The sequence below is a fragment of the Myxocyprinus asiaticus genome, chromosome 13, assembly GCF_019703515.2.
Source record: "Myxocyprinus asiaticus isolate MX2 ecotype Aquarium Trade chromosome 13, UBuf_Myxa_2, whole genome shotgun sequence".
NCBI classification, from domain to species: Eukaryota; Metazoa; Chordata; class Actinopteri; order Cypriniformes; family Catostomidae; genus Myxocyprinus; species Myxocyprinus asiaticus.
This window is the reverse complement of record NC_059356.1, coordinates 15143020-15167821: the sequence shown is the minus strand read 5'-3', so window position 1 is coordinate 15167821 and position 24802 is coordinate 15143020. Positions and strand designations below refer to the sequence as shown.

Below are 24802 nucleotides of genomic sequence, written 5' to 3'. Positions count from 1 at the left end.
CTATTGACTGATATATGTCAATAACCTGTTATAGCTTACCTCGTCTTGTTCCAAGCCCTACTGTTTGCTTTCTTCAGTGAGACACAAAAGTTATTTTCCAATTTAAATTAAGGTTAGGTTCAGGGTTTTGGGAAGGGCTTAGTGTTTATGGTTAGGTTTGGTTTAGAGTTTGTTTGTTCGTTCATTTATTTCTCTTGATGGGAGTGGAAGTCTTATGTTATTGTTAGCCAACGATTTTGCCATCTTATACTGTTATTACTACTTGTCGTGAGATGGGGTTGGACAAGCCTCTGTACAGAACAGGGCCACCAGTAATCACTGGCCTTTGAAATGAAACTGAAACTTGAGAACGGTAAAGTTTAATGTTTATTTCTTTCTCTTTTTTTCGCAAATAAAAAGAAAATACTCATGCGGAATCATTACAGGAAAGAAAATAAAGGCTTAGTCCATATATCAATACCAATCTTGCTCTCCTTGAAACATAAGATGAATAATAGCACTCTATGAAGTTTGGAATGCAGTAAAAAAAGTCTAAGCTTTAGTCATGTCCTCCTCCACATAAATGTGTGTGTACATGTGTGTATGTGCAAGGGCGTATCAGTGTGTGTGTACATTTCAGTGTGAGCAAATGCATTTTAAAGGTCTGCATGACCTAGTCCTCGGCAGTTTTGATGACTTGGAACAATGTGACGTTGTAGAGGACTTGATGTCCGTTGTTCCAGGTATACAGCACTCTTTCCCGAGGGTTGTAGTCCATCATGGAGATGTGGGAGTACTGGTTATGAAAGGGGATGTCCGTATATTCATAGGTGGAGGTGTTGGTGTAATATGCGAAGTAGATCTTAGCACCAGCCAGGTGGGAGTTGGTGACATAGAGCGTGCCACAGATTATGAATGACTCGCCGGCGCTGCGTTTGGGGAAGCCAGTGTCCCACGTCTGCAGCACCTCCAGGCTCTGCGGCTCCAAACGACTGATCACGATGTTGCCAGCATTGGGAATGGTGGTGTAGACAGCCCACAGCCCATTCTCGTCAACCATGAGGTCGATGTCAGACGATCCTCCCCATGAATAGGGGAAGGTGTTGTTGTAGCCGGCACCGCTAAGGCTGCGCTGCACCAGGATGCTTCGGGATCGGAAGTGGTACTTGATGAGGATGTTACTCTGGTATTTGTTGTAGTAGAGGGAGCCGTTGTAGACCACATGACCCGTACCTGCCCAAGGGTGGGGAAGGAGATGCTGCATGAAGTTCTGGCCCTTCATGAAGTCGTTCATCGTGCGGTACTCCAGCACGCGACGACCCTTAAAATAACCATCCATAGACCACACCTTAGAGACAGAGAATAAGATGTGAGTCAGACAAAGACTAAGCGAACAATAGATACAGCAGCCCCAAAAGGTATTTGGACAATAAAGCCATGCTTAATAATGCATAAATGTCATTGCATTAGATACAAAATATCAAACCAGGTGGCATCTGCAAACAAATGCTCCTAGAGTTTTTCTCAGCACAAACTTCACTTTACTAAGCTATTTTTGCAATTACTTTAAACCAGATCAAGGTGATTTTTAATGGATGTATGACACCAGTTCCCCTCAAGTTCACAGATGTGTGCTAGCAGTATAACTAAAGGTGCAGTTCATCACATTCACCAGCTTTGTCAAAAAGAAAGTGCCCAAACACATGTTGTCTTCATTTTGAACAATATACAGTGCATCCGGAAAGTATTCACAGCGCTTCACTTTTTCCACATTTTGTTACGTTACAGCCTTATTCCAAAATGGATTAAATTCATTATTTTCCTCAAAATTCTACAAACAATATCCCATAATGACAATGTGAAAGAAGTTTGTTTGAAATCTTTGCAAATTTATTAAAAAAAAAAAAAATGAAAAAAATCCTGTATCCACTGATCATCCTTGAGATGTTTCTACAACTTGGAGTCCACCTGTGGTAAATTCAGTTGATTGGACATGATTTGGAAAGGCACACACCTGTCTATATAAGGTCCCACAGTTAACAGTGCATGTCAGAGCACAAACCAAGCTATGAAGTCCAAGGAATTGTCTGTAGACCTCTAAGACAGGATTGTATTGAGGCACAGATCTCAGGAAGGGTACAGAAAAATTTCTGCAGCATTGAAGGTCCCAATGAGCACAGTGGCCTCCATCATCCATAAATGGAAGAAGTTTGGAACCACTAGGACTCTTCCTAGAGCTGGCCGCCTGGCCAAACTGACCGATCGGGGGAAAAGGGCCTTAGTCAGGGAGGTGACCAAGAACCCGATGGTCACTCTGACAGAGCTCCAGCATTTCTCTGTGGAGAGAGGAGAACCTTCCAGAAGAACAACCATATCTGTAGCACTCCACCAATCAGGCCTGTATGGTAGAGTGGCCAGACGGAAGTCTCTCGTCAGTAAAAGGCATATGACAGCCTGCCTGGAGTTTGCCAAAAGGCACCTGAAGGAATCTCAGACCATGAGAAACAAAGATTGAACTCTTTGACCTGAATGGCAAGCATCATGCCTGGAGGAAACCAGGCACCGCTCATCCCTACAGTGAAGCATGGTGGTGTTAGCATCATGCTGTGGGGATGTTTTTCAGTGGCAGAAACTGGGAGACTAGTCAGGATCGAGGGAAAGATGAATGCAGCAATGTACAGAGACATTCTTGATGAAAACCTGCTCCAGTGCACTCTGGACCTCAGACTGGGGCGAAGGTTCATCTTCCAACAGGACAACAACCCTAAGCACACAGCCAAGATAACAAAGGAGTGGCTACAGGACAACTCTGTGAATGTCCTTGAGTGGCCCAGCCAGAGCCCAGACTTGAACCCGATTGAACATCTCTGGAGAGATCTGAAAATGGCTGTGCACCGATGCTCCCCATCCAACCTGATGGAGCTTGAGAGGTCCTGCAAAGAAGAATGGGAGAAACTGCCCAAAAATAGGTGTGCCAAGCTTGTAGCATCATACTCAAAAAGACTTGAGGCTGTAATTGGTGCCAAAGGTGCTTCAACAAAGTATTGAGCAAAGGCTGTGAATACTTATGTACATGTGATTTCAAACAAACTTCTTTCACATTGTCATTATGGGGTATTGTTTGTAGAATTTTGAGGAAAATAATGAATTTAATCCATTTTGGAATAAGGCTGTAACATAACAAAATGTGGTACCCATTTTTCAAACACTTCACACAGTTTTTGCAGCATGCAGTTCATTTCTCTTCCAAAATGTACTAATGTCACCAAAATACTTCATCCATTTATTAAAATAAGTGCATTCTCCCATAAAAAAGCAAACATTCTCACTCAGCAAACATAGTTTGCCATTCATAACACAATGACCTCAAAACCACGAAATACAGGTAACCACTTTTTATTTATTTGCCAAGAATCTTGGATTTGTTTTAGAAACCAACATTTACAAACATGTACAGGACGTGCAGGATGCACTGCAGTGAATTGTGCATGAATAAATTACAAATCATGTGCTAATTCAAAATGCATATATGCATTGCACCTCGCATATGCACTCCTCTTTCTTTCTCTTCCTCTTCCTTGTGCTACCAGTCCAGCTCAGCGTGTATTGCCGCTGACCACCACCCCTGGAGTCACGAGTTCGAATCCAGGGCATGCTGAGTGACTCCAGCCAGGTCTCCTAAGCAAACAAATTGGCCTGGTTGCTAGGGAGGGTAGAGTCACATGGGGTAAACTCCTTGTGGTCATGATTAGGGGTTCTCGCTCTCGATGTGGCAGGTGATAAGTTGTGTGTGGATCACGGAGAGTAGCATGAGCCTCTCGTGCTGTGAGTCTCCACAGTGTCATGCACAGCGAGCCTCGTGATAAGATGTGTGGATTGACTGTCTCAGAAGCGTAGGCAGCTGAAACGTGTCCTCCGCCACCCGGATTGAGGTGAGTAACCGCGCCACCACGAGGACCTACTGGTAGTGGGAATTCCAAATTGGGAGAAAAGGGGATAAAAAAACAAATTACATTTTAAAATGTTGTAATAATTCTGCTGGATCTGTTCTGCCACCCCTGGGGGTTTCTTCGCTGCACTCCCTGCTCTGTCAGGTGGGTGGAGAGTTTGCCCAGAACAGAACCAACCAACACAACCAGAAAGATTTTCATGAATTTGACAGATATGGTAATTGAATGCATTTTGTGCCAAAGCATCGGCAAGTTGACCCACAGTTCAGTCCCTAGACACTGATGTTTTGTTTATAGTATGAAGAATTTTGAAAATATATACCCGGTATTGAGAAAAGCATGTAACCAATTGTAATAATAATAATAATAATAATAATAATAATAATAAAAAATAAAAGTCACATGGTTTGATTTTGTGTTATCTATTGCATATTGCAGTGACATTCATACATTATTAAATGCAGCTCAGGAGTCCAAATACCTTTTGAGGCCACTGTATATAAAATGAATGGTGGATAGAAATGAAGAAAGAACCAAAATGATCCAGGTGAGCAATGAAAGGTGAGAGTATGTGCCTAGACAGGAGGAGAGAGCTAGCATATACATGGATAAAAGTACAGCACATCAAAAGAGATGCCATCTCCTGACTTACTTGACAGCAAAGCCTTTCTTCCTGTGTAACCAGCAGTGACTCTCACTGTGCACAGTGTGTAAGAGTGTTTATATGTGTATTTGTTTTTAATCTATTTATCTGCTCACTGTGTGGGAGAGCAGATGCTGTATGCGCTCTGCACTTGAATGCAGTGGTTTTCCCTGCCCTTTTCCACTGCACATTCATAGGAAATAAATGCTGTTAGCAGTTCTCCTTCTCCCTTTCCTCTCTCTCACTTTTTTTTCTCTTCACCCCTGCATGCAAGTATCTATCAAGCACACAACAGTCATGCTGTGCCCCATCTCTACCAAGCCATGCACCATGCTCTCTTTATTAACACATCCTAATGAAACTTCAGACAGGCTAATTTAGGACGGTTATTATGTGCTTGCTTCTGCATAATGAAGGCCCTCTGAGGATTTAACGCTCCCCTGCTATCTTTTGCCAACTCCACCCCCCCCCCCCCCCCCCCCTCCCTCCTGCAGTCTCCCTCTCTGCCTGTGTCTTCCTCCATTTCTCTTTCCACAGAGAGATGTGCTGCATAGTTTTATTTTTAGGCTATTGTGGGGCTGCATTGTGACTGGAGAGGAGGAGAGAAAGTGACTTATTGACAGACAGTTTAACTGGAACATTAAGTATAGCATTTCTTTTGTCAGCTAAATGAGTCCGTGCAGATCGTGGTGGTCACACTGCAGTCGGCCCGTGTTGGCCTGTGTAATGTCTCTCTGGATGGCTCTTCCTGCATGGAAATGCATGACATGTTGAATTTGTTGACAGTGCCCTATACAGACAAAATCAGCCTGATTGGTATGAGAATTAGTTTGATTGCCATGATGTATTCGGCAATTTACATGACAGGGGATTGATATTAGCTCTAAAGCGATCGAGGTGAGTGATGTGATCATTAAAAGCAATGACAAAGGAGTGAATCATGGGAGATGAACTTTCAGCTTGAGGCACCCATTTAGATGCTGCCATAGAACATCGAATAAATGATGAGCCTCATTACCTGTTATGACATGGACACATTGCAAAACAAAATCCTTTTTTTTATTTTTTTTTTTATTTTGTTTTCCAGTAAAAATATCTAAACATCCTTAAAACAAGATAAAGTTACTATAGAGGAAAAATTGCACAAGATATTACTGTAAGACAAATTATTGTTTGCAAAGAATATATATTAAATTAATTTATATTAAGTATATTATATATATTAAGTTTATTAGCAAATAGTTTTTTCTTAAGCATAAACTTCAAAAATGCTTTAAAAAATATTCCAATGGGGTAAGAAGAAAAAAACTTCTTGGTTACTGTCGTAACCTCCGTCCCTTGATTGAGGGATCGATGTAGTGACACTAGGGGTCGCTCCTGGGAGCCCCAAACACCTATGATCTTTGAGAAAAGGCCAATGGAAATTGGCGAGTGGAATTTGCATGCCACTCCCCCGGACATACAGGTATAAAAGGAGCTGGCTCGCAACCACTCATTCAGGTTTTGCGCTGAGGAGCCGAGACAGGGTCCCGGCCATTTCAGCGGGTAGTTCAGTGTTGTGGCAAGAGGGACACAACGTCTCGTTCCCTCCATCAGGGAATGGAGGTTATGACAGTAACCAAGACATTCCCTATCTGTCACTCACTCGACGTTGTGTTGATGTAGTGACACTAGGGGTCCCTATACGAAATGCCACAACTAGCTGAACTGTGTTACGTGGATTGGCAGTGCAGGTCGTAGAAAGCGCACCCAGCCCTCACGTAACCTCCCCCAAAGCTCCACAAGCGTTGTACTGTCCCCTGCACCTTGGGGACAAGCCGACTGCCCATAATGGGAACAGTGGAAATCGTTCAGCTTGGGCCATAAGCGTCTGCATTGGGGGTGTCCTTTCCCAAGGGGAAAGACACTGCAGAGACCACACCCTGCCTGAAGGGGAGGTAATTGTGTGCAAATACATCACATGGACTTACCGACCGGCAGTATCATATGTGGAGGAAGTCCCTGTGGTAGGTCCTACCCAAAGGGGATGGAGCTCTACAAACACGCCAACCGGTGGCCGAGGGGAACTCTGCCCAAGGAAGAAGCGGGTTTACCCACGGGGAAACCGTACCGTGGAAGATATATCACACGGGGTTACTCATGTGCAACCAGTGCATGTGGAGCACCTACCCCAGTACAAGGCCTACTAGCACATGTACTGGGCCGGCATCAAATTTCTCTGCAGAATTCGCCTGCCACAGTGCTAAGGAGGAAGGACATCCAGGGTCCACAGTCTCGTGAACTCGGCTGGAGGGAAAAAAGCGCATGTCTTAGGAGGGGAAAGGCACTGTACGCAAGCAGTACACCCGGCCAGTTGCCTCGCATACTTACCTGTTTGTACCTGACAACACATGGGACGAAACCGGCTCAACCCGGAGATTGTAGAATCTCGCGAAGGTATTGGGTGTTGCCCAGCCCGCTGCTCTACAGATGCCTGCTAAAGAGGCACCATTGGTCAAGGCCCAGGAGGCCACCACACTCCTGGTGTAGTGTGCTTGAAGCCCCAAGGGGGGCGGCACATCCTGGGCGTGGTATGCCAAAGTGATGGCATCAACAACCCAGTGGGCGATCTTCTGTTTGGAGACAGCCCTCCCTTTCCGCTGTCCTCCGAAGCAGACAAAGAGTTGCTCAGAGCGTCTAAAGCTCTGCGTGTGATCCAAGTAGATGCGCAAAGCACGCACCAGATACAGCAACGACAAGGCTGGGTCTGCCTCCTCCTGGGGCAGTGCTTGCAGGTTCACCACCTGATCCCTAAACGGGGTCATGGGAACCTTGGGCACAAGGCCCGGTCAGGGTCTCAGGATCACGTGAGAGTACTCTAGACCAGACTCCAGGCAGGTGTCACTGACAGAGAATGCCTGAAGGTGCCCAACCCTCTTGATGGATGTGAGTACAGTTAGGAGGGCAGTCTTCAATGAGAGCACCTTTAGCTCAAACGGGGCTCTCCACAGGCCCTGCAGGACCATGGAGAGATCCCACGAAGGATTCAGCCTCCTCACGCCTCTAAGGAACCTGATGATCAGGTCGTGCTTCCCGAGGGACTTACCATATACTGCGTTGTGGTGCGCCCCTATAGCAGCCACATACACCTTCCTCCAGCCTCTCCTGGATGAAGGAAAGCACCGAGCTAGCCATGCATCCAAGCTCCGGGCAAGGGGCACCAAGGGGACAATCGCATCTGACGTACCTGCGGGTGGGGCCTTGCAGCGGGGCAGAGCAGGAGACGCCACATCGAGGAGTCTCATGTCCCGAGCTCGTGACTATGCTGAGGGAAACATCGAAGCACTTACCTTGCTCCGCATACCAATATAGGACTAGTCAGCGATGGTGAAGGAGGGTGACCATCCTCGTGACTCGTCACAACCGCCTGGGCGTGGGTGTGTGTGAGCCGCAGCTAGACACGCAGGGGCAGGAGGCCCGCCTCCACAACGCCGTGCCTGTTATGAATGTGCAGTGTCCAGCGAACATAACAACGATGCCTGTAAACACCGGGTGTGTGACCCAGGGAATGAGGAAACCGCTCTTTCTTTGAAAATGTGGGTACCGCAGCCCCTCGGGCATGCGGCGAAATCAAAGTCAAAAGAAACAAAGGATTCTCCTCCCGGCCCTCCACCGGGGGATGGAGTGGTCTGTTCACCACCTCCAGACTTGTAGTGGGTCTCCATGTCCCTGGGTCGCCCATCTAAGGGGCGCTTTGAAGCCTTTCTAGGGTTCTTGGTGGCGGACTGTGAGACGGGGGGCGTCGGCTTCCTGCGGGGGGCTCTACGCCGGGGCTGGGCCGTAAAAAAGCTCAGAGATTGGGTCCGGGCAGTAAAAGGTGCCTACCATGATTTTGTGAGCTCCTCGTGCACCTCCGGGAAGAATGGGACCTGGGCGGGGCACGGCTGTGAGCGGCGCTCTGAGCCCAGGAACCAATCGTCAAGCCGCGAGGATTCAGGGCAGGGTGGAGGATTCCACTCCAGCCCGACACTCGTGGCCTCCCGGGCAAGCATGCACAAGCAGCTCCACATAGGCCTCAGACTGGGCTACCGCACCCAAAGGTGGGAGGTCCTCCACATCCGACTGGATCAGCCCGCTCTCCGATGCTGCGATCGAGAGCTCATGCTGTTCCCGAGCCCCAAATGAGACATCAAACTCGCCGTGGGGCGAGTCGCCTGTCTCATCCCAGAACTCGACCGGGGCAAACAAGCGTACTGGGGAATGGGAGGTCCGTGGGGGATTACCAGGTGGAACCACTCCCATTGGGGTCCCCAAATCACCCCCAGTCCTAACCGACGTGGCCTCATACCCGTAGGTGGAAGGACTGGGGTGGGGAGCAGCTGGAATAGCTTTCCCTCTGAAAGAAGGAAAGCTGCTACTGCAACATTGCCATGGTCATGTTCTCACAATTAGAACATGATCCATCCACGAACACTGTCTCAGCGTGGGCGCAGCCCATGCAGGTGAGACAGCTATCATGGCCGTCAGAGGTGGAGAAGTAGCGACCGCAACCATGAACTAAACACAGACGTAAAGTCATCTTTAAAAAGACGCTCTCCATCAGTGCCACTCTTTTAGAGAAAATATACTCTTTTATTTTGCAAGAATATATACTCTTTTAGGCTGTCGAAGTGCCCAGGGGCATCCTCTGCACTCAATCTGTGCACGAGGGGGAGAAACCGCTGTAATGCGCTGTAAATCCAACAGCATGCAGAGGTGAATGGACCGGCAGTGGAATTCAGCTCTCTCTGAATGAACCACTCGGCTCCGAAGAAATAATCTGAATGAGTGGTTGCGAACCAGCTCCTTTTATACCCGTATGTCCAGGAGAGTGGCATGCAAATTCCACTCGCCAATTCCCATTGGCCTTTTCTCAAAGATCAGAGGTGTTTGGGGCTCCCAAGGGTGACCCCTAGTGTCACTACATCGACACAACGTCGAGTGAGTGACAGATAGGGAACTCAATTTAAAATATACTGTATATCACTTTACAATAACAGATTGTATTGGTCAACATTGGTTTACTACATTAGTTAATATGAACTAAGAATAAACAATACTTTTACAGCACCTCTTAATCTTGGTTAATGTTATTTTCAACATATACTGTACTAATGCCTTTTTTTAAATGAAAAGTATACATTTAGAGTTCCACAGTCACCCTACACCAGGGGTCTTCAATTAATGTTCCAAGAGGTCCGGTCTTGACATTTCCTTCCCAGCAGAGGTCCGGACAATAAAAACTCACACAGTGTCAGTAGTCAGTATGGCTATGATTTCTAATGCAAGAAATACAGTTTTTCTGGGGATAGTTATAATACATTTCTAAGTTGGCAGGAATAGTACTTTGTAAAAGAAGAGAAAAAAAAATTCTAAACAGTCAAAATAGTCTCTTCATAACTGGGAAAATAAGGAAAGATAATGTTTATATTAGAGAAAATTAAGGAAGTGTAAAAGTCTGAATGGAGCATTTTATGTTTTCCTTAAAGTGAGAACCAACAACATACAAACAGCGTACAAAAATACTGTCTGCTGTAGTTAAGTATAAATGGGCTGACTATCAAATAATGGACACGTTTTCATCATAAGCAGAGAACACGTAATTTCAAAGTTTCGATTGTCTTTCCTTGCCATCCGAGATGATGAAATCTCTTATTCATTTTCACAAAATGAAAACAAAAATCAGTTTGTTTATTATGAAAGGCTTGTAACATGTTGTTTAATAAAGCAAATTTTAGACTGGGAAAAAAACGTTACGGTCTAAAGTCGCTCCGGAACCACGTTAAACTGTCCGGCATATCAGACACATGAAGATGAACTCTCATTATCTGCTGTGTATATTAGCAAAAGATGCCAGTATCCATCAATATTGCTGCTCAGTGTATGTCTCTGCTACGGTCTACTGTCATTAAAATATCCGTGTCTGCAGCTCTACTATGTGCCGCCTCATGTCTGGTATAAATACTGGCTGTCTTTTTGCTTGTTCATATGATTCTGTTGCAGACAAGGGGCCATTCACACCAAGCTTTTATGCACATATGCTCACGCAATCTCTTGTGTCAGAGAACTAGCACAAAGATTTAGATCTCAGTCCGGATTGAATTGCCCTTAGGTCCAAATCCGGACCAGAGTCCATCTATTGAGGACCCCTGCCCTACATCAACCTCTACCCCTAAACCTAACCCTAACCTAACCTTACAAAAGCCCTCAGTTCCCTATCTGTCACTCACTCGACGTTGTGTCGATGTAGTGACACTAGGGGTCACTCTTGGGAGCCCGAGTCACCTCTGGTCTTTGATAAAAGGCCAATGAAAATTGGCGTGTGGTATTTGCATGCCACTCCCCTGGACATACGGGTATAAAAGGAGCTGGTATGCAACCACTCATTCAGATTTTCTCTTCGGAGCCGAATGGTCATGCTCACTGAGCTGAATACTACTCAGCGGCTTCTCCCCCCTCTGCACTGGTGCACTGCAGAGAATGCCCCTTGGCGCTTCGGCAGAAATAAAAGAGTATATTTCTCTAAAAGAGTATATTTCTCTAAAAGATCGTCACATACGGAACATCTTTCGTGTCTGGGCACTGCTCACACGGAGACAGCGTTCGTGGATGGTCATGTTCTCACTGCGAGAATATGTCCATGGCAACGTTGCGGTAGCGGGTCGCCTTCGTAAGAAAGCAAGTCACCCCAGAGGCTTCTGCCTCGGTCATTTTACCCACAGGTATGAGGCCAGCGCGGCTAGCACTGGGGGCGATTTGGGGACCCCAATGGGACCGCCTCCGCCGGGTATACCCCGCGGGCCTCCCATTCCCCAGCATGCTCATCTGCCCCGATCGGGCTTCCGGATGAGTCCGCTGGCTCGTCTCACTGCGAGTTCGACCTCTTAAGTGGTGAAAGTGATGAGCTCTCAAGCGCAGCATCGGAGAGCGGGCTCGTCCAGTCGGAAGCCTCAGCTGGGCTCCTCCCTTCGGGGTCGATCGCCCAGTCACAAGCTGACGTGGAGATGACGACATGCTTTCCCGGGCAGCCGCGAGCGTCGGCTAGAGTGGAACTCACTGCTCTTCCCTGAACCCTCGCGGCTCGGTGATTGGTTCCTGGGCTCGTGGCACCGCTCAAAGCCACGCCCCGCCCCCGTTCCTTTCTTCCTGGAAGTGCATGAAGAGCTGACAAGGTCGCGGGAGGCACTTTTTACTGCCCGGTCCCGATCTTTTCAGCTTCCCCGCCCTCACTACCCTTGATGGTGGGGCGGCCAAGGGCTATTCGGCAATCCCCCGGTGGATAAAGGCGCACGCGGTGCACCTGTGCCCGCAGAGCGCCGCCACCTGGCATGGGTGCCCAAAGCCCCGTCCAAGGCCTGCAGGTTTATGTCGTCTCTGACGGCCAAGGCCTACGGTGCCACTGGACAAGCCGCCTCCGCCCTGCACGCCATGGCTCTCCTGCAAGTCCGCCAAGGCGCTAAAGGAACTGCACGAGGGTAGTTCCGCCCCGGGATTGATGCAGGAACTGTGCTCGGTGACCGACTTCGCTATCCAAGCGACGGAGGTCACGGCGCGATCTCTCGGGTGGACGATGGCCACACTAGTGGTCCAGGAGCACCACCTTTGGCTCAACCTGGTCGAGATGGGTGAGGCCGACAAGACACGATTCCTTGCTGCCCCCATTTCCCAGGCGGGCCAATTCGGCGACACCGTAGAGGACTTTGCCCAGCAGTTTTCGATGGTAGAGCAGTAGATGGATGCTAGCAGGCATATCCTGCCCCGGCATGGCTCAAGATCCCGCACCCCGTCTACTCATCGCCAAGGGCGTCCCCCTGCGGTGAGTGCACTGGCTCTGCCACAGCCCGCCCCTTCGGCCTCTGTAGTTCTTCAGGGTCTACAGAGAGACCCCTTTGAGCCTTTGCAGTCAGCCGAGCTTAAGGCACTCTCCTTGAAGACTGCCCTCCTGACTGCGCTCACTTCCATCAAGAAGGTAGGTGACCTGCAAGCGTTCTCTGTCAGTGAAACGTGCCTGGAGTTCTGTCCAGGTTACTCTCACGTGATCCTGAGACCCTGACCGGGCTATGTGCCCAAGGTTCCCACCACTCCTTTTAGGGACCAGGTGGTGAACCTGCAAGCGCTGCCCCAGGAGGATGCAGACCCAGCCCTGTCGTCGCTGTGTCCGGTGCGTGCTTTACGCATCTATTTGGATCGCACGCAGAGCTTTAGAATCTCTGAGCAGCTCTTTGTCTGCTTTGGTGCACAGCGGAAAGGAAGCGCTGTCTCCAAGCAGAGGATCACCCACTGGCTCACTGACGCCATAACTATGGCATATGTTGCCTTGGACATGCCGCCCCCGGTAGGGCTACCAGCCCAATTCTACCAGGGGTGTGGCGGCTCCCTGGACCCTGGCCAGGGGTGCCTCTCTAACAGACATTTGCAGAGCAGCGGACTGGGCATCACCCAACACCTGTGCAAGGTTCTACAACCTCCGGGTGGAACCGGTTTTGTCCCAGGTAGTGGCACGCAACACAAGCGGATAAGCCCGGGATAGCTGGCCAGGTGTATTGCTTGCACATAGCACCTTCCACCTCCCTTGGAGCTGAAGACGTACGCCATTAATTCCCAGTAGTGTTCACAAACTTTGTTCCCTGGTTGACTTCCTCCGAGCCCTGTGGCAGTCGAGTTTTCAGAGAGACTCGCTGCTGGCCCAGTACACGCGCTAACTAAGAGCCCTGTTCTGGGGTAGGTGCTCCGCATGTGGCGATTCCCTTTAAGGCTGACCCCATGCGATATATATCTTCCGCTAGTTCGTTTCCCTGCTAGCAAACTGCGTCTTCCTTGGGCAGAACCCCTCTGCCCCAGTCTCCATGTTTGTAGTAACTCCTCCCCCATTGGGCAGGATCTACCTTGAAGGCTCTCCACATGGTTGGAAAGACCATGTGACATATTCTTCCACTTAAATATTCCCCCTCTCTTTGTGTGAGGTGTGGTCTCCGCGGTGTCTTCCCCTTGGGAGGGACACCCCCCAACTAGATCTGGCAGCCCAGTCGGATAATCCCCCTTCTTTTTTAGGGAGTGGAAAAAGAGAAGGGGAAAAGAGGCCACGACTGGGTTAAGCCTGTCTCTATCTTTGGGTAGTCGACTTGTCCCCAAAAAGGGCCATTCGACACTCATACTATGTTGGGGGAGGTTGCGTGTCGACTTGGTGCGCTGGCTATGAGGCACACAGCAGTCTGCCCACCACACACCGCCAGTTCACGTAACACAGTTCAGCCAGTTGTGGCATTTCGTATAGGGACCCCTAGTGTCACTACATCGACACAACGTCGAGTGAGTGACGGATAGGGAACGTCATGGTTATTTGTGTAACCTCCGTTCCCTGATGGAGGGAATGAGATGTTGTGTCCCTCCTGCCACAATGCTGAACTACCTGCTGAAATGGCTGGACCTTATATCGGCTCCTCAGCATAAAACCTGAATGAGTGGTTGCATACCAGCTCCTTTTATACCCGTATGTCCGGGGGAGTGGCATGCAAATACCACTCGCCAATTTTCATTGGCCTTTTATCAAAGACCAGAGGTGTCTCGGGCTCCCAAGAGTGACCCCTAGTGTCACTACATCGACACAACGTCTCGTTCTCTCCATCACAAGTAACCATGACGTATTTTAGTCTAGTTTTAGTCAGTGAAAACTGTTGTCATTTTAGTCACATTTAGACAGATGCAACATCAAGAAATCCAAGTGTTGCACTATAAGTAAATCATTGCTATGATTTTAACTTAATAATACAAACCCTGAGTATCCAGAAAAAGAAAACTCTACACAATCAAAACTAGGTAGTATTATACTGTACTCACAAAGTAAGTACTTTATTCAGGTTAGGCAGGCATATTACTGCAGACACCTTTTTTGAGGTATGTTTTTGTAGGCAATTAGTTTTTATAACATATTCAAATTCATTTTGATGGTAATGTGAAGGACAAATAAACACAGCACTGTCACCAGATACATGCCAAATACATAAGTCAATGGTCTATACATTACCTTTGCTGCTCATTTTCAGCTCTTTCACAACAGTTTGCTAGCCTATTAGCTTAATGAGTTCAGTTTAGCTATAAAACACCGCCCACATAATGAAACACAACTGCTTTTGTCTTAATATAGCTTATTAAGTTGTCTAATATAGTTGTCACTAGTTGTCTTAATATAGCTTAAAAAAACAACCTAACATTACCACCAAGACGTTACCCTTCCTCAATTTCTTTGTGGTTAGCCTTTATATCATCTTCTCTTTCCCCCAAGTCCAACTGTTGCTGTCATTATTTGATGAACGTTAGCTTTCTGTAAACTACTCGAAAGGTACTCCTCACTGTGCTTGCTTAGTCCTGATATGCCGCACGCAGCAAAGGAAAGGAAACTGCTGCCCATGCCATCCAATGAACAGGATATTTGGATTGTAATTTAGAAAGAAAAAAAAAAACAGACTATAATAATTTGTCTCTTCTTTTTTTTTTTTTTTTTTTTTTTTTGACGAAAATAAAGAGAGATTTTGGTAAAGATTTTATTTCTTAAACTACATTTTAGTCTCGTCTTTTTTCGTCAGCAATATTGCATGTTGATATAGTCACAGTTAGTGTTTAATGACATCGGTGCCATCTTATCATCATCTCGTGTTAGTCATGGAAAAAAAGGTCATTGACGAACATTTTTTGTCGTAGTTTTCATTAACGAAATTAACACTAGTTACTACAATATTACTATAGTAAAACCATGGTTAATTTTACTTGGATAAAATCATTTTCTCAACACCACGACAAAAGCACATCCACACCATCTTTACTCAGCACATCACTGGAGAGAATCTTGGGGTTGCAGTTTGTCTTTAATTTCTGTTTTCCCACCAGTCTATTTGAGTGCAAACAGCCGCACTGTGTGACAGGTGCTATTTAAACTTAGTGCAAATAAGATGCTTTTTGGTTGCATATCTAAATTACAAAAAATATTATTCATTGTGAATTCATGATATCTAATGCATTTACTATTGTTAACAAATAGAACTTTATTGTAAAGTGTTACCACGTTAGTTCATGCATTATGAACTAACATGAACTAACAATTAAGAAAAGTATTTATAAATTAACTTGAACCAAGATTAATAAATGCTGTTAAATACCGTTTATTGTAAGTTCATGATACCTAACCGTATTGCACGGTGTTACCATATATTCTCTGAAAATGATACATTATTATTATACATTTTTGCTTCCCAAGTAAAATTAACTTCTTTTAAGGATCTTTTATATAGAAAAACTAGACAAAAATACAGATTAAGATTTTTCCTTTTTTTTTTTTTTTTATTTTATTTGCTGTGCACACAGTGAAAGTCTTCTCCACCAAGATTGTCAGATGAGCTCTTAAGTAATCACTGACAGTGATCGGTGAAAGTTTGCCGAAACAAGTTGTTAACATATGACCCCCTGATGGAGGGATTAATATGAGGACTTTGGCTTCTCCAGAAGAAGTGAGAATTGTGGGAAGGATGAAGTGTGGGAGGGTAAGACTATAAATGTGGTAGGGAAGAAAATAGAAGGGAGGGGGAAGGGAAGATGGGGGAAGAACCATCCATCACTGACTTAGCTCTCTCTATGCTAAGGAGCAGCTTCACTTCACCAAAACACTGACTCAGTCACAGTGTGTGTGTGCGTCTCCAGGGAGAGGCTGCTCATCATCGCAGTGTCAGTGATGGAGTGATAGAGTGCAGTGAATATTTCATTCTTACCCTATTATCAGAGCTGGGGATCATTGTGTCAGTCATCCAGGAGCCGAACCTTGACCCTGAAGCACGGATAGTGATGGGGTTACTGACGCCGGTTAGCTTCCCACAACCTGGTGATATAACACAAGGGTAAACTCTGTAAATGGAAGGCTTCAACAAGGCTCAGCGGAGCTCTGATGAACCAGTCGGCATTAACGGTGCAGAACGAATATCCATTAGATCATCATTTTGGATTTTCTTGTGAAGTCATCAGTTTTACCTCGGATAGAACATGAGCTTGCCTCATCATGCATCTGAAAGCCAATTACTCTTTCAGCCAAATTAACTTTGGACGTTTCAAAACACAGAATGAGGCTTGCTAGCTGGCTGTTTTTAACACTCTGACTTAAATTGCTGGCAATCCAATAAGTCAAAATTCTTTCTCTTTTCCTGTTATAATGGGTCACATACTGCTTGCAGGGTTCCCACAAATTCCCATAAAATGTCCAGTCATTTTTGATGGCTGGATATGGAGTTTTAAAAATAGTGAATACTGAAATAGATTTAGAGTGATTTGCTAATGAATGATTCAAATTTGTGAAACTGTTTGACCAAATCTTTGAAAAGAACCGACTCAAGAAAATTATTTGCTCATAAATCATAATGGCTTGTAAGCAAATTTTACTCTATACAAGAGCAGTATCTAGCCAATTAAATATTTTAGAACAGTGTATAACTACAAAATGTCTACTCAGCATAGAAATCCATGAATTTTCCATGACTTTTAAGATTTGATTAGTTTCCATGACCTTTCTCAGGCCTGAAAAATGCAATTTTTAAATAACTAATATTTCCAAACGTAGGGTTTTACATGACCATGGGAACCCTGTGCTTGGCAGTAGGTGCAAATGGTGAGTCCATTGTCAATTGTTTTGTTGCTTCATCATCCGTAATATAAAAATCAGCTCAAACTCTCTATATAATGAAATAACTAGATGTCTTACCGAGTTTCTGCATGCAGGAGTGGAGGCGAGTCTCCAAAAGTAGCACTCTCTGCCTGAGCTCCTCGTAGTCGTAGGCACCCATCTCTTCTTGAATGGTCATGAGTACCAGGGAGAGATTCCTCACTTCCTCCCTCATCCGCAGAATCATCCTTGCATCTGCCTTGTACTGCTCTACCACCGGCAGCAGGGGGAGCAACTGAGTAACTTTGTCCTTCAGCTCCTGAGTCAGGAATGGAAAACAGAATGAAAAGGAAGGGTTGAATTGTGGTAAGGAGAAAAAAAAAAAAAAAAAAGGAAGAGAAAGGGTTAATCTCCCTCCCTTAGAAATTTGGGAATAGAGCTGTCTAGACATGATGCCAATTTGTAAGCCATCAAGGAAAGCTAATTTGCCATGGGTTCCCTCGAGAATTTCCTATGGGTTTTTAGAATAGCAGTTTTCGGTTTAAGAGTAAAGAAAGGTCTGTGGTTAATACTACTTGAATGGATATTCGTGTTTTGTTCTACAACATAAATTACACAAATCATACTTCAAACATGACTGGTGAAGCTGCTGTTTTTAAAATTGTTAAGTTGCTAATGAGTTGATAAAGACAACAATGGTTGTCCCACTTGTCAAGCACATAACCCCACATACTTGTGGTAATTGTACTCCTAATTTAGCAACTTGTCAGCAGCTTACAATAAAAAAAATTTAAAAAACACAGCGACTCCAAAAGTCACATTTGAGGTATGACTGTTTGTCATTTATGTTGTAAAACCAAATATGAAAGTCTCTTCAAGAAATGTTACTACTGACCTTATTTCAAAATAAAAAAAGAAGGGAAATTCCTGAGGGAATACAGGGCTTGAAAATGCTAACTGTCTTCTAGGTTTTAGGACTATAACCTGAACAGCTCTATTTGTATGTTCATCTCCAGATAGCCAGGCCAACATTTCCACATCCGTCCCTGCACTGTGTCCAAGCGCATCCAACCATGAGAACACTTCCCGTCTAGTTGCTGTCTAACTGATTATTGATTAGTGCACATTTGCTACCTTTCACAATCTATTGCCCATCCAACACGGCGACACGGGCCCACTCATCACGGCACTGTCAACTCTTTGCCTCGCCGTGACCGAGCGACTATGAAAGAGCTCAAACTTACAGGCTGATCTCAGCTCACTGAGGCCAATCAGTTATGACAGCCAGGAGGGCTGGCAGGCCTAGCATAGGCTGAGGTATATCAATAAAGTGGATCTGAACAGCAGGTGTATCAATAAAGCATGCTCACCGCAGGAGGGGCTGTTTCCTCCTTGTTAAGGTTTATCGTAAATCTGGTGATGGAGTTGCTCTCAGCCCTGCAGTGCCACATCATAAATCTAATTTTCCTGTTCCGAGACACAAAAATTTGGTCTCGTTAATCTCCCCCCCCTGCCGTGGGCGACTTTGAGCTCTCCACATTCATCAGCAACCCCACCGAAATAAAGCCAGGCTTTGAGACTTGCACTCTTTTAAATAGTGCTTTTAACATGGGCACATCTCTCAAATTTTTCACAGCTTCAGCAGAGAAGAAAAAAAGGATGATGGTGTTTGAACATGTATTGATAGATGAAGAATGATTTCTGGAACATTTCGAAATCATTTTCTATGCAGCATTTGGGGAGATGAGTCAGACCACAGAATAGTGGGGAGGATGGGTAAGTGGTGGTGGAGCATTCTGAATGAGAGTGATACCCTTGAGATAAAGAGTGTCTGTGGCTTCCCTTCTACTTTCTTTAGTAGATGGCTACATATTACTAATCTTGAAGCACACTCTGCCATTCAGTCCTCTATGTATTGGCAGAGTCCTTCAACTAATCTGAGATCATCTTGAATGTATAAGACATACAGGGTTACAAACACACAATCCTATTCATCAAGAGATAAAAAGATCCACTAATCAAGGGGCCTGGATATTAGTCTTGGGGAGAGTAGCTGCTAGCTAAAAAAGAACAAAAAGCAGAACCTTTTGTACACACATACACAAACACACATTACTGAAGCAACAGCATCATTGCTTCAGGTCCAGAACATAAATAATTGAGATGCATTTGAATTCTCTCAGAAGACCTTAAGAATGTCTCGATTAAGCACTCAAATCTGTGGTAAATGTCTTTGTAGATGTGTTCATTTCACATAGAAGTTGTGAGGCGAAAGAGCACACCTCATAATTATATGTCAAATGCAGAGATTAAGATAGGAAGAAAGGTTTGTATTATATGATTCTATTATGCTTTTCACACATGCTTAACCCTGCTGAGAAAAGTATACTTCTACTTAATAAGTTCATCTGATAATGCAATGGCTGCAAATCCAATACACTGTGATCTTCATTTCTGCATGTAATTAAATGCTAATTTTTGTCTATCAAATAAATAAATAAATAAATAAAACCTAAAAATAACCATTAGATAATGTTCTGTATAAGTTAGGTTATAAGTAAGTTAGGCTGTCAAAAATATAGTAAAAAATGAGATCCATACACTAACACTAAGGGGATGTTCTGTATTTGCTGCATGTATTATTTTGATCCAGCAGAGGCAGGCCAGACTCCAGTACCTGAAAACTCTTGGGGTTGAGGCTGCGTGGGTTTTCGGAGGCAGTCTTCAGTTTGCTGTCCACCGTTTTCATGAGGTTCTCCGTGTCTCTCACATATTGCAGGTCTCTGTATGTCCTCAGATCTAGCACCTCCATGGATTGAGTGATATTCTGAACCTGTAAAGTACCCCAAAACATACAGTCAAAACACAGCCAGATACATCATGGCATTATTTTGATGGTTTAACAGAATGACACCCTCAAATTGATGCGGTTCAAATCAGTATTCCTACATATTTGGACCTCCCACTGAGTATCTCGCCCACTTGAACACACAAGGTACTGGAGCGTGACTACTGATCACCACACACACACCTGACTAGCTCCTACTGTACATACTTCCACTTTCACAGTAGTGTAATGCAAATCTTGGGAGCCCCTCGCAAATTATGATACAGGGTCCCCACCCACAAGCATAATTTGTGATGTCATGGAAGAGGCATTGTTTGGGGCGGGGGTGTGCTGAAATAGTAGCTTGTAGGGATAAATAGTGTTGTAACATTGGGCGAGGGTCGATACAGTACTTTTTATTTATTTAGCCTTTTTGTTTCCTGTTCATGTTTCTAGAATTCTGTCATATAGTCTGCAGGGCAACAGCATTTTTCCATAGGATTTTTCACATCACAGGAAAGCATTTAGACTAGGTACAGGCTCCTGCATCACCTTTACACTGCCGTTCCATCATGTCAATCAGCATGTATCTTTCATGCACACGAATCGAAAAATATCAAGTGCGTGATTCACTCATGTTTCCCGCAATTGTGATTCCTATGTACAGTAAACTTAGGTTGCTGTGTAGCATTCTGTGTAAATGTCAGGCCTAGCAAACTGAACCATAATACAACTGGCATTGTAAAGATGGCCCCCGCATATGTGCCACATATTCACACACAGATATACACACCCTTCTCCTTGCTGTACTTAAGAGAATCAAACAGGACACGGTTTGTTTGCTGGTATTTTACTCATGTTCACGCTGGGACTGATGCGCATACGGGGTGCTGTCTAATGAGCTCATTTGCATAGCTGTCAGACTCAATCGTAACGCTTTGTGCTGTTGATTGTGGGTGTTTTGACCGGGGCAAGGATTGGGTTGGATAACATATTTGTTTGTCATGCATGTCGCTAACAATCCCAGGAGGAGGTGAACATATACACACACTCACACCGACAAGAGACTGGCTGGCAGTAGTTTAATTCTAAAAGCATCTCTCTCAGAGAGGGACTGACCCAGGTGTCCTCATTAGTCTGAGTTTTATTAGGCAGGAGCATTAGTGTGTCACATCTGCTGGCATAGTCTCTCTCTCTCACACACACACACACACACACACACACACACACACACACACACACACATTTATATTGTTGGAGTGGTTATGTTATTTTTGAGTGAGAATGCAGGTGATTAGAACCAGACAGAGGGGCAAGGCACAGTTTGTGGTAGAATCTGAAACAGAGTCTGTGGCAGAGTTTGAGACAAGAGTTTATGGCTAGGTCTGTTAAAGCAGTGTTTCCCAACCTTTTTTCTGCCACGGCACACTTTTTACGACTAAAATATTCTACGGCACACCACTATCCCACATAGGCTAACCACCGTCAATATTTTTCCTTTTCAAGAACTTATCCATGTTTTCTGCCTGTCTTAGTAGCATGTTTACTTGTAATGTTTGAAGTTCGGCTATGCAAAAAAATAAAAAAATAAAAAAATAAAACAAGTCACATAGGTAGGCTATGCTGTGTGAGGTCACAGATGGCAAGAGTGCTAAATGGATAGTGATAAAACAACAAATTTGCATCTTTTCTAATTTGTAGATTTGTTCTTGCAATGCCACAACAAATTACAGGGATACAAACTCATGAGGGGTGAAAAAGGTAAGATAATCACTGGTCCATGAACATTTATTCTGGGGATATTTATTTTAAAGAATAAGCTAAAAGCACCAATTCCAGCTATTTTAGTGATTCAAGTTTATTCAAGTTTACAATTGTGCAGAATTAGCAGCAAAATAAAGAGTATTTTGGTGAGGCTTGCTTCTGTTTCACAAATTTGTTCAGTTTTATTAACTGATTAGTTCAGTGACCCCTTCTGGAAATGTCACTAGGTGGCGACAAATGAGAGTCTTATGTGCTATGAGAGAGTCAGTGAATCATTTTGAGTCGTTCATTACTGAAATCTACCAAAAGACTTTATAGTGTTTAAGCATTAAAAGAACAAAGCAGATCTATAGTCTTCCTTCAGTCTGAGCATTATTTTTCATCCAAAAAGACAACAATAATTGTCTAATAATAGTGAGTTTCAATAACGTCCTTACCTTTTCCTTTATTACAACTTGCATGGCTACAAATCTACTGACTTCAGTATAAGAATTATTAACACAAAGCAGATCTACAGTATCATTTTCCTACAGTAGCCTATTTAAACTGCTGAGCATGGCTTTTATCAGAAAAGACCACAATAATAGACAAATAATAATAATTTTGAGTTTCAAAAATATTCTTTTGTCATTGTAAAGCGCATTTCACATGAGTTGATTCGAGGCATCAATGCTGCCTCAAGCGCCGCATTGCCCTCCACATGACAAGAGTTGCAGAAAGCATCACAGAGGGGTGATTTTATGAGTTTGCCACGTAAAAAAGTGGGAGGTGTGCACAATAAACATTGAAAACATGTATTTGAAAGAGAGGAAAAAGCTTGCAGTTGCTTTGATAGCAGAAAGAAAATAAAACTACTCGTTTATTTTTAGGTCTAAGCATTTTCTTGGTGAATTTAAATTAGTTCAATAATTGGGGTCTCTGTTATTCGTAAACGATAAAGTAATATATAATTAAAAGAAATTATGAGACATTCAATGTCTTCAAAAATTTGGACAGTTTTTAAATATTTCTTGTTGCTTAGTAATCTCAATGACATTATTGGTGAAGCAAAAATGTGTGTGTGAAAAACACTTTGGTGTAAAGTGGTAGCATCATAGCTTCATAGACTTCAATGTATTCTGCAGCGCTGACGCGAGTCATGTGAAAGACCCTTAACGCGTATAAATATCAGTCACTTCTGCACATTAATCATTGCTCTTCACAATCACAAAAGTGACCGATTATGGTTTCAAAACGGCGAATTTCTCCGAAAGGTGAGGAGTTTGGATCCCTGAAATTATATATTTTTTTTCATGCATTTATTTATTTTGTGGAATTTTATAATTTTCCACGGCACACCTGACAAACACTAGTGTGCCATGGCACAGTGGTTGGGAAACACTGTGTTAAAGAATTTGAAGCAGTGTTTTAAATCAGAGTTTGAAACAGAGGATTTGACAGAGTTTGAGTCATAATTTTAGGCAGAGTTTGTTGTAGTAATGGAGGCAAAGTTTGTGGTAGAGGTTGGGATTAGGGATGTGCGCGTATGCTCACTCGGTTAACCGTTCGGCACGCCTCCTAAATACCAGAATACTATTTGGTTATTCTATACGTGAAATAGAGGTCTGTAACCAGACCCGAGCCTGAAGGGACCCAACAAACTGTCAGGTTTCAGGCTAGGTTCAGGTCAGTTTTTCAAGTATATGGAGAGTTAGGGGCTGTTCACACATGTTTTTGTTTTTGACTGTTGCAGCACATCTTGTTTTTTATTGTCATCGTCTCACGCAGTATCGCCACATTTTTTGACACTGTGTCAAGTTTTTATAAATGCATCTCGAAACCTGTGTTCTGTTTCATCCATTGCATGGCGTCTAGCTTTTTTAGCACAGTTGTCACAAAGTTTCAATGTTCTGAAGAAGTTCAGGTTGCAAAGAGGACTTCATGTGACTGTTACAGTGTTGCACATGATTCCAGATTGTTTTTCACTAAGCAAAGTTTCAGCGCTTGATAAATGGTAAGCCAATGCTTTTCCCTTTTCCTCTGGTGTGCATGCTTAAGTACAATAATTTGACAAGCTCAACGCATTTAAAAATTAAAACATCCCCAAAAGGCTTATAAACCACAGCAGTGAAACTGTGTGACTGCCTCACGGAAATGTGAACCTGCTTGGGCAGAGTACATATCAGGTTTGGCACTTAGACTGCGTATTTTCTGTTGGTTAAGAATACAATGCTACAGGCAGTGACAGATTATTTTTGTATAACTTTATTGTGAGTTATTTTTAGCATTAGAAGATCTATGTAATGTCTTTTTTAGGCTCATAGCTCACTGTGAACTTCATTCCCTGCTATTTTGAGTAGTGTTTGACGCAAATCCATTGAAATAAATGTTCTTTATTCCTGAGTCATGGCTCTCTACAAATAACTGAATAACCATTCATTAACCCTCATTGATATCCAAATATTAGGCTACAAACAGTTACCATGCACATCCTTAGTTGAGAAAGATTTTGTAGCAGAGACTGTCAGAATTTGAGTCAGTTTGAGGCAGAATTTAAGGCAAAGTTTGTGGTAGAAGTTGAGGTAGAGTTTGTTTCAGAGATTATGACAGAGTTTGAACCAGGGTTTCTGGTAGAGTTTGAGGCAGAGCATGTGGCGGAATTTGAGGCAGAGTTTGTAGCAGATGTTGTGACAGGGTTTAAAGCAGAGGTTGTGAAGGAATTTGAGTCAGAGTTTGTGGCAGAATTTAAGGCAAAGTCTGTGACAGAGTTTGAAGCAGAGGCTGTGACAGAGTTTGAGGCAGAATTTGAGGCAAAGTTTGTGGTAGTGGTTGAGGCATAGTTTGAAGCAGAGGTTGTGACAGGGTTTGTGGCAGAATTTGAGGCACGGTTTGTGGTAGTGGTTGAGGCATAGTTTGAAGCAGATACTGTGACAGAGTTTGAGGCAGAATTTGAGGCAAAATGTGTGGTAGAGGTTGAGCCAGAATTTAAAGCAGAGGTTGTA

The 24802-nt window shown here is 44.2% G+C and overlaps 1 protein-coding gene across 2 annotated transcripts in view; it reads right to left on the bottom strand.

The window, feature by feature from the left end:
* Positions 1–353: 353 nt before the first annotated feature.
* LOC127450559 (noelin-2-like) overlaps positions 354–24802 on the bottom strand; it is a 162033-nt gene continuing 137584 nt past the window's right edge. For both annotated transcript variants that reach the window (XM_051714786.1, XM_051714785.1), the window contains exons 3-6: positions 19908–20063; positions 17330–17549; positions 16350–16456; positions 354–1327 (exon numbers count right to left, since the gene is read on the bottom strand). In XM_051714786.1, the coding sequence (XP_051570746.1) occupies positions 653–1327; positions 16350–16456; positions 17330–17549; positions 19908–20063 (1158 nt within the window). In that variant the 3' untranslated portion in view covers positions 354–652. The remainder of the gene's footprint in view (positions 1328–16349; positions 16457–17329; positions 17550–19907; positions 20064–24802) is intronic.